General features: G+C 37.3%; 1 protein-coding gene across 5 annotated transcripts; it reads left to right on the forward strand.

Moving 5' to 3' along the window:
- The first annotated feature begins 6 nt into the window (after positions 1–6).
- Positions 7–8,979, forward strand: LOC139824542 (protein mini spindles-like). Of its 5 annotated transcripts, none has more exons than XM_071797074.1 (9): positions 7–582; positions 661–906; positions 993–1,120; positions 2,531–2,718; positions 2,799–2,961; positions 3,147–3,320; positions 3,461–3,610; positions 3,980–4,182; positions 8,551–8,979. In XM_071797074.1, the coding sequence occupies exons 3-8, from the start codon at positions 1,088–1,090 to the stop codon at positions 3,998–4,000; spliced, it is 729 nt and encodes a 242-aa protein (XP_071653175.1). In that variant the 5' UTR covers positions 7–582; positions 661–906; positions 993–1,087; the 3' UTR covers positions 4,001–4,182; positions 8,551–8,979. The 5 variants fall into 5 exon arrangements, with proteins under 5 accessions (XP_071653175.1, XP_071653177.1, XP_071653179.1 ...); XM_071797076.1 differs by having other exon boundaries at positions 666–906; XM_071797078.1 differs by having other exon boundaries at positions 7–906; positions 993–1,209.
- The last annotated feature ends 639 nt before the right edge of the window (positions 8,980–9,618 follow it).

The following is a 9,618-nucleotide window of genomic DNA, read 5'->3' on the forward strand; positions in this document are numbered from 1 at the left end:
ACTTTTAAAAAAGGCGTGTGTTACCTGAGTGAATTTCGTTTGTATCGTAAAATTGAAGCCTCTTTTCCGCGATGCCGATTGGCTATCTCGATTGATTGCCGCGCCGCGTAGCTTGCTTCATCCCGTGCGAGGGACTGTCATCGCGGAGTGTGGCGAGTTTCGTGCGTGTATAGTGCGTCGTGTGTGTCATGATGTGACAGCTCGCGTCGTGTCGCGAGGTTAATCGACCCGCGTCGTGTCGCGATTAATAATGTTAAAGCTAAATGGCGCGCGCGAAGCGCGCGCGTCTGTAGTGTCTAGTCCATTTATAAAAAAGGCGTGTGTTACCTGAGTGAATTTCGTTTGTATCGTAAAATTGAAGCCTCTTTTCCGCGATGCCGATTGGCTATCTCGATTGATTGCCGCGCCGCGTAGCTTGCTTCATCCCGTGCGAGGGACTGTCATCGCGGAGTGTGGCGAGTTTCGTGCGTGTATAGTGCGTCGTGTGTGTCATGATGTGACAGCTCGCGTCGTGTCGCGAGGTTAATCGACGCGCGTCGTGTCGCGAGGTTAATATTATTATTAATATTAACCTCGATAAAGGTGAGATCTGAATATATTTTTATATATTTATTTTTTATTCATGAAGTAAATATCTGGATTAAAACATAATTTATACAGTGCAGCAATTAAATATTCTCGAGTTAAATCTGGAGTCAGGTATGATCCCGATGGAGAGTCACAAATTAGTCAAAAATAGACAGCAGATCAAGCAAGTCATGAAAGCGCCGAATCTATTGCCGGAACAGAAAATGGATTATCATATCAAGCAAATGGCGTTGAACCTCACAGCCAATTCCATGTATGGATGCTTGGGGGCGATGTATTGTCGATTTTACGCTAAAGGTCTCGCCGCTCTGATAACAGGTAAGACGCGAAATATTTTATATTTAAAACGCCGATAACATGAAGCATGATATATTATATAACACCATAATGTTTTTTTTACATAGGGCTTTAGCCTAGGAGGAGAACAAGGATAAAGCGAAGACGAAAGAGCAACGTAAAGAACGCAAAGAAAAAGAACGAGAAAAGAAACGTGACGAAGATGATGGCAAAGGAAAGTGGGAAACCGTTAAAGGTGGCGTGGCTATTCCTTTCGAGAAACCAAAGATGTTCGCTAAGGACGCAGAATTAATATTGGTGCGGTGTTGAAGAAACTTTCTGTCGGTATGTATCATGTTACGTGCTGGGAGTTAATAGCTTTCATCAGATGTAATGTAGCAACGTTAGTAGCGATTTGCGATTGGCGACAATGCAACGTAGTTGCTCAGTTACTGTACTGTGAACCAGACTTTCTTTAGGTTTATTGCTCTGTTGCATACGAAGAGGACGAGACCGATGTTCTCTTTGGTTTTTAGGTCCTTGTTTACATAATTTTGTCGTAATTATTTAACATACGTTTGGTTTCTCCTGCTGGAACCGAAGATGTATAACGTATGTCTATAATTAAGTGCATACATAATACAATTGAACAAAACATTAAAAAATTGAATATTTTCTTATTAATGTAAATATCTACATTATTACTTTAACGAATTCATGTTTAACAACAGTTCGCAGGGACCTAAAGGCCAAAGAGAACATCGGTCTCGTCCTCCTCGTATGCAGCAGAGCAATAAGCCTAAAGAAGCTCTGGTTAACGGTACAGTGGCTGAGCAACTACGTTGCGTTGTCGTCAATTGTCAATCGCTACTAACGTTGCTACGTTACATCTAATGAGAGCTATTAATTCCTAGCACGTAACATAATACATACCAACGCAAGGGCTACACGATTATGGAACGCGATATGATTAGTCTACGCTCGTTGTTAAGACTGTTTGCTACCGACATAAGAATACAGTAGTTGTTTAAGAAATCGTTATTCTCTTTAAACATATATATTTGAAGGCACAATATTAATATTTATGCATGATTTAGTTTAATGATGGGAATTACATTGTCATGTTTGATATACGGATACATTAATTGAGAGATAGAGGAGTAGCATTAGAAAAATTTCCTGATTGTGAAATTATGCCTCATTTTTATACCAAACTCCTAATTTATGTGGCAGTACTTTAGATGTACCGTATAGTATACCTTGGTTACTCGTTAATGTTTAATGTTCCAATATTAGACTGGATGACGCGCGGCTCATATGTTAATTATTGCTCTGGATAGGTTTTTCATCTAGATATGTCGCTCAGTACTTACATAATATATACAATTTGATATTGGCAATGTGATATTCTGGTATCGTTCCGATATCGAGTTTATTTAATTTAGCTTATTAGAGTCTTGAGACCGATGTTCAGTCCATGAATGCAATAGAAAACGTTTGTATTTTTCTCTTGACGTTCGAATGTGTTAAAAGTATTTGAAATTTTCGAAAAATATTCTGTATAAGAAATTTTCATATACAAGGTTTAAATTAGGCTTGCATAAAAAATTTTAATTAGCGATTTAAAAAAATCTTGAACTTTTTTTATTTAAAACTTTTTTTCCAGTTTTATGACAGTGGATTTCTCGGGAAGAATGTTCCTTTCATGCATTTGAAGGAATTAGTAGATCAGATGATAAGTTTGTTGGCCGAAAACAGGTTGCAGTATTTGCATCAGGCTGCAGCGTATTACAGAGTGATCAATAACATCATGGTGAAAATTATTGACAATTCTAATCATACCACCATTATATGGTACGATTTTAAAAGAGAAACAATAACGTGATATTGTTTATTTTAATTTTTTATTTCTATTTTATTACGTTTGTTTTCAGTGTATTGATCAAGCTGCTTCATTCCTGCGCTGAATCAAATGTTCCCTCGAAATATGAAAAGTTGGTGATGAAATGCTTCTGGAAAATAGTGAAAACAATGTCAAATTGGACCGCTGATTTAGATTACGATACAATACTCTTGGAAGTGCATCGTTTCCTTAAGGTAATGCAATTTCTCATCTTATTCAAGTAAATGAGAATGCAATAAGAAAGATTACTATTGTGCACATTTTGCAATTAACATGAGTTACTAATAAGTCAGTAAACGTTTTAATTGCGCTGTTCTATGTCTTAAATTAATATTTCAGTGCGACAACATTATATGTATTATATATGTTATTTTTATAGGATTATCCTACTACATGGTGGAAGAAACGAAAGTCCGACACTCCGCTGCGGACAATCAAGACAGTTCTTCATAGTATGACTAGAGTGAAAGGCAGTTCGATACAACATCACTTGACGCTAATAAACAATACGAATGAATCTGAATTACAAGCTTACTTAATCAGATTAATCGCGGTTAGTTTCGTATAATTATATACATAATTTTTTTAAATATTGAAGTAATTGTATCGTTTATATTAGATATTAATATTACTACGTGTAGATATGTTAAATTATATAAATCAGGAATTAATTAATAACATTTATCTCAATAGAGTCTTAAGTCAGATGAGATTAATGCCACAGCTAAGGTGACGCCAAAATCAAATAATGTGGGAAGGACACCAAAACACTTGTCCAAGTCAACTTGTCAGCAATTGGCAGAAATATTCAAGAAAATTGGATCAAAAGAGCACATGCAAGAGGTATGTATACATACACAAATAAATGTTTTTTTTTTAATATAACGTAAATTAAAATGTTCGGATTCTGGAAATTATTAAATATTTGCAAAAGTTATTATTAAAGGAAAGTTATTTTTTTTTAATTTTTGAATTTTTGGAGAAATGTCCATTTTCGTTGTAACTACTGCAAATTTTGAGATAAAGTAATAATAAGTAATAATAGGTAATAAGTAATAATAAGTAATAATAATCAGATTAAATTCATTATGACTACGTTTACATGACATCGTTAATCGGGCTTTACACATTTGATTACAACTTCAAGTAATTAATATTGATTTTCATCGTTGCTAAGTAAATAAAGATTAAAACAAATTAATTGTTTTTCAGCAAATGTTCACTAAGAGATAGCATAAAATTGTCGGAATAAGCATACAAAGTGTCGCGAGGGTGTTTAATCGGGAACGACGTAGTGCTCCGTACCGAGATCGTAGGCGCGTGAAGCCGTGTGCATAAAGGAGAGCCGAACGCATACCGGATTACGCACACATCAATAATATTAACGAAGTCGAGCAAGAAGAACTCTACGAAAAGTAAATAAAAAAATATATATATATCTCTCTCTCTCTCGCTCTCTCGCTCTCTCGCTCTCTCGTTCTCTCGCTCTCTCGCTCTCTCGCTCTCTCGCCCTCTCGTCCTCGTCCTCTCGCTCTCTCGCCCCTCGCCCTCTCTCTCTCTCGCCCTCTCGCTCTCTCGCCCTCTCGCTCTCTCGCCTTCTCGCTCTCTCGCCCTTTCGCCCTCTCGCCCTCTCGCTCTCTCGCTTTCTCGCCTTCTCGCCCTCTCGCCCTCTCGCTCTCTCGCTCTCTCGCCCTCTCGCTCTCTCGCTCTCTCGCCCTCTCGCCCTCTCGCTCTCTCGCCCTCTCGCTCTCTCGCTCTCTCGCTCTCTCGCTCTCTCGCCCTCTCGCTCTCTCGCCCTCTCGCTCTCTCGCCCTCTCGCTCTCTCGCCCTTTCGTTCTCTCGCCCTCTCGCCCTCTCGCCCTCTCGCCCTCTCGCTCTCTCGCTTTCTCGCTTTCTCGCCCTCTCGCCCTCTCGCTCTCTCGCTTCCTCGCCTTCTCGCTTTCTCGCTCTCTCGTTCTCTCGCCCTCTCGCCCTCTCGCCCTTCGCCATCTTGTCCTCTCGCCCTCTCGCTCTCTCGCTCTCTCGCCCTCTTGCTCTCTCGCTCTCTCGCCCTCTCGCCCTCTCGCTCTCTCGCCCTCTCGCTCTCTCGCTCTCTCGCTCTCTCGCCATCTCGCTCTCTCGCCCTCTCGCTCTCTCGCCCTCTCGCTCTCTCGCCCTTTCGTTCTCTCGCCCTCTCGCCCTCTCGCCCTCTCGCTCTCTTGCTTTCTCGCTTTCTCGCCCTCTCGCCCTCTCGCTCTCTCGCTTTCTCGCCTTCTCGCTTTCTCGCTCTCTCGTTCTCTCGCCCTCTCGCCCTCTCGCCCTTTCGCCATCTTGTCCTCTCGGCCTCGCTCTCGCTCTCGCACTCGCACTCGCACTCTCTCTCTCTCTCTCTCTCTCTCTCTCTCTCTCTCTCTTTCTCTTTCTCTCTCTTCACAAATTATTCTCAATTTGTAAAATTATTCTCAATTTGTAATTGAAATATAAGATGTGACTATGAATATCGGCCAATGTAATTATGACATGTTTTAAAAAATTATTAACAGCTGATAAGTATGTTGTACCAACTTTAAACTCAACTTGTAAACATTATTTGTTACGCTATATATTATTGAAACTTATACAGCTTGCGTTATTGTACAATGCTAAATTTTTGGAAACACATTTGATAATTTTATTAAATTGCACATAAAAGAAATTACAGACACTAAAGAATTTCAAAGACTACCGCAAAAAGATTTAAATAAGATAATGGTATTGATTGAGAAAAGTAAATCATTTGAAATCAGCACTCATCAATTCTTTTCGTCACCACCTGGCAAATAAGTGATTTTTTGCATTGGCTAATATTTGATTTATATAATAACATTCATGGAACATAATAAAGATATTTTTCTTATTTAATTAATGAACGTGCTTTCTTCTTTTCCACGAATATAATATAACTTTGAATTTTTATATATGTAAGAATTTATATACAAATGAGTATTGATACAAATTGAGAATAATTTGTGATTTGAGTTTAGATGTAGGATTAAGATTATTACTAATTACACTTAACGTAGTTTAGTTATGAATATCTCAGTCTATAGGTTGATTCTAAAACAAAAAGGAAATGGAAAATAAGAATCCTTATAAACTTATGTTATCAATAAATGTTTTATTTAATTTTATTAGTTGTATATTGTATTAAAAATTTCCAGTTGTTCTGTAGATCATCCTGTGCATATTGCAGTGTCAAAAATCAAAAGTTAAAAAAAAAAAAACCCTATTACCGATCTTCATTAAATTCAATCTCAATCTCCCTTACATGATACTCTATCGTTTAAAAAAAAAATTATTACGAATAATAAAAAGGTAAAATCGTTGTTTTAAATAATTAAATATGAAACATCCTTAGATCACCTATACCTTTGTTTGTGTTAATACTTGAAAAAAGTATTAATAGGAAAGGTGAACGGTTTATAAAAAATTATTTAAAGACGAATATTATTAAGTTTGATAGCAAACGGAGTGACCAATTATAAAAGGATAACGTTTGTTCGGCGTTTTCAATTTTTTCAATTATTGGTCACATTTAATCCTGTAAAAACATGTATCGCTAATAAACATTTTTCCAGCGTAATTTACGGAAAAATGATAATTAAAGAATAATATAATTATGAAAAAATTGCTTGAACGTGTATTCAAGATTAAGTCATACAGAATGAATGTTATTTATTGCAATTGTACTTTGTTAAGGATCGAACATATTCTCTATGTAATCGGGCCGCGAGGCTGACTGCGACGTGCCTACTATCAGTCTCGCGGCACGGATTCGATCCGCATGGGGTTGTCGATCACGCCGTCCCGCGTGGTAGATCACGCGTCGATCCCGCCCCACGTACATACAGGTACGCGCATACCGGAATTGTCGAGAATCGGAGTACGGCGCAACTCATGACACGCGCAGTGTCTTTGTTCGCGAAAATTGTGTCCACAGCGCAACTCCGTCAATCGTCGAATGATCAATCAGAGAGCGCCGCGTTCCATACCTCACCTTCGTTTTCGGCCCTCGAGAACCTTCCGGGCGGAAGAGAACGATCGCGGCACATTGGTTTTGCACGTATCAGAAGCAAGTTCTCTCGGCTTAACGCAACATTCTCCATGAGTATTCTCCATGAGTGATTATCGAGCTTATCCAAGAAGCTCGTACGGAATCTCTGTTATCGAATCGCGTTCGCGCTCGGAGTCTGCCTCACGAGCAAGATTTCCTCGATCGCAAGATTTCAGTCGTAAGGGCATCAAATCGATGCTCGGCAAGATCTCCGTCTCGCGTTTTCGGCAGACTATTGACGCCACAAGATTTAATTCCGAGCGATTCGAACCACGACAGTATCCGTCAAGTGTGACAAAAGGTCCCGCGGTGCAAATTAATTGCTGTAAAGTAAGTCGTTTTCTCATCCGCAGCCCTCCTCTCGTTTCGCAATCTTTCTGTGATACCGGCATAAATCGTGCTCCGCTGAATCCGGTCGAGCACGAAACATACTTGAATAAATCATGCATTCGTCGTTCGAATAATATATAACCAATTATGTCAAATTGTAATAAAATGTTTATTTCATAACTTTCATTATTTATCAATTATTTATTTAATAAATTTTAGAAACTTACGCCAGAACAGTAAAATAATAGGGGTATTCAAATAAGTTAAAGTTTAACGGTTTGACAGGTTATGTCGGGTTAAAGTCGAGTAAAAAGTTAATTTTTAAACTTTTAACCCAAAGATTAATGTGATAGGTTAATGAGTCACTTATGTATTTTGCATAACCTTAAAGAGTAGCGCGCCCAAAGTTAATTAATTAACTTTTTACTCGACTTTAACCCGACATAACCTGTCAAACCATTAAACTTTAACTTATTTGAATACCCCTAATGAATATTTATCGTTAAAATTGACGCTTTCCATATTTACGGCAAATGCAATCGCACGAGTTTGCATAGCTTTCCATTGTTACAAACATTTGTACTGAAATATCATTCTATATGATATATTTTTGTTGCAAGACATTATGACAACGTTTGAAGATATTACAACAAAATGAGACGCGAATGAAAATATAATAATCCGAGTCAGGGTGATCCGGCACGGTAATCGTTCTCGAGTAAACCTCTGGTCAACTAGGACATTGCCACGAATGATCCTATTTGCTTCATTTCGCCACACTAACATGTTGAGAATTTTATTTCAATTTAAAGACCATTTTTTCGATAAAATATTGTGGAATAATTTTTGTCTCAATCTCCTCGTGTTGCGTTATTCTTTGATATTGGAATGATATAGTCGTCGGTTTTTCAAAAATTAATATTCAAACTTTAATCATTTTTAAATCGCACACATATAATTTTAAATTTTTTTCATGGGCGTATTTATCATCTCTGAGGCCTAAAAATGATACCTAACTTTGGCAATTTATTTAAGGAAATTAATTTACTTAATCGAAAACTTTTTATAAGAACTTTATTGCATAAACCTTAAAGAGCAAAAAAATATTTTTAAAAACTTTTCATTTTACAAAGTGGTGCCTTAGCCGTATCGCCGAGCTGTTCTTTTTTTAGGTATAGACGCTCCTACGATATACATGTATATTATATCGTTATATTATTATATATTGTTACTTATTAATTTCAGTATAAATCGTGCGTTAAGAAAAATAAATATTTATTGTGCATATTTGATTTGACAAACGTAACCGTCAAACTGTTTGTGCGGTACATGAAAGTCACTTCATACTCTAACAAATAAACAAATATGTTGTGTTTTTCAGCAAATATTCACTAAGAGATAGCATAAAATTGTCGCAATAAGCATACAAAGTGTCGCGAGGGTGTCTAATCGGAAACGACGTAGTGCTCCGTACCGAGATCGTAGGCGCGTGAAGCCGTGTGCATAAAGGAGAGCCAAACGCATACCGGATTACGCACACATCAATAATATCAACGAAGTCGAGCAAGAAGAACTCTACGAAAAGTAAATGAAAATCTCTCTCTCTCTCTCTCTCTCTCTCTCTCGTTTTCTCGCCCTCTCACTCTCTCGCCCTCTCGTCTTCTCGCCCTCTCGCCTTCTCGCCCTCTCGCACTCGCACTCGCACTCGCACACTCTCTCTCTCTCTCTCTCTCTCTCTCTCTCTCTCTCTCTCTCTCTCTCTCTCTCTCTCTCTCTCTCTCTCTCTCTCTCTCTCTCTCTCTCTCTCTCTCTCTCTCTCTCTTTCTCTCTCTTCACAAATTATTCTCAATTTGTAAAATTATTCTCAATTTGTAATTGAAATATAAGATGTGACTATGAATATCGGCCAATGTAATTATGACATGTTTTAAAAAATTATTAACAGCTGACAAGTATGTTGTACCAACTTTAAACTCAACTTGTAAACATTATTTGTTACGCTATATATTATTGAAACTTATACAGCTTGCGTTATTGCACAATGCCAAATTTTTGGAAACACATTTGATAATTTTATTAAATTGCACATAAAAGAAATTACAGACACTAAAGAATTTTAAAGACTACCGCAAAAAGATTTAAATAAGATAATGGTATTGATTGAAAAAAGTAAACCATTTGAAATCAGCACTCATCAATTCTTTTCGTCACCACCTGGCAAATAAGTGATTTTTTGCATTGGCTAATATTTGATTTATATAATAACATTTATAGAACATAATAAAGATATTTTTCTTATTTAATTAGTGAACGTGCTTTCTTCTTTTCCACGAATATAATATAACTTTGAATTTTTATATATGTAAGAATTTATATACAAATAAGTATTGATACAAATTGAGAATAATTTGTGATTTTAGTTTAGATGTAGAATTAAATGGCGCGCGCG

Source organism: Temnothorax longispinosus, unplaced genomic scaffold, assembly GCF_030848805.1.
Source record: "Temnothorax longispinosus isolate EJ_2023e unplaced genomic scaffold, Tlon_JGU_v1 HiC_scaffold_427, whole genome shotgun sequence".
In the NCBI taxonomy this organism is placed as follows: Eukaryota; Metazoa; Arthropoda; class Insecta; order Hymenoptera; family Formicidae; genus Temnothorax; species Temnothorax longispinosus.

Bases quoted from the DNA above. Each gene is read 5' to 3' on its own strand.
- LOC139824542 (XM_071797073.1), top strand. From the start codon at position 1,088: ATGATGGCAAAGGAAAGTGGGAAACCGTTAAAG. The intron at 2,719-2,798 runs GTACGATTTTAA...GTTTGTTTTCAG, and splicing joins AATCATACCACCATTATATG to TGTATTGATCAAGCTGCTTC. The intron at 2,962-3,146 runs GTAATGCAATTT...TTATTTTTATAG, and splicing joins AAGTGCATCGTTTCCTTAAG to GATTATCCTACTACATGGTG.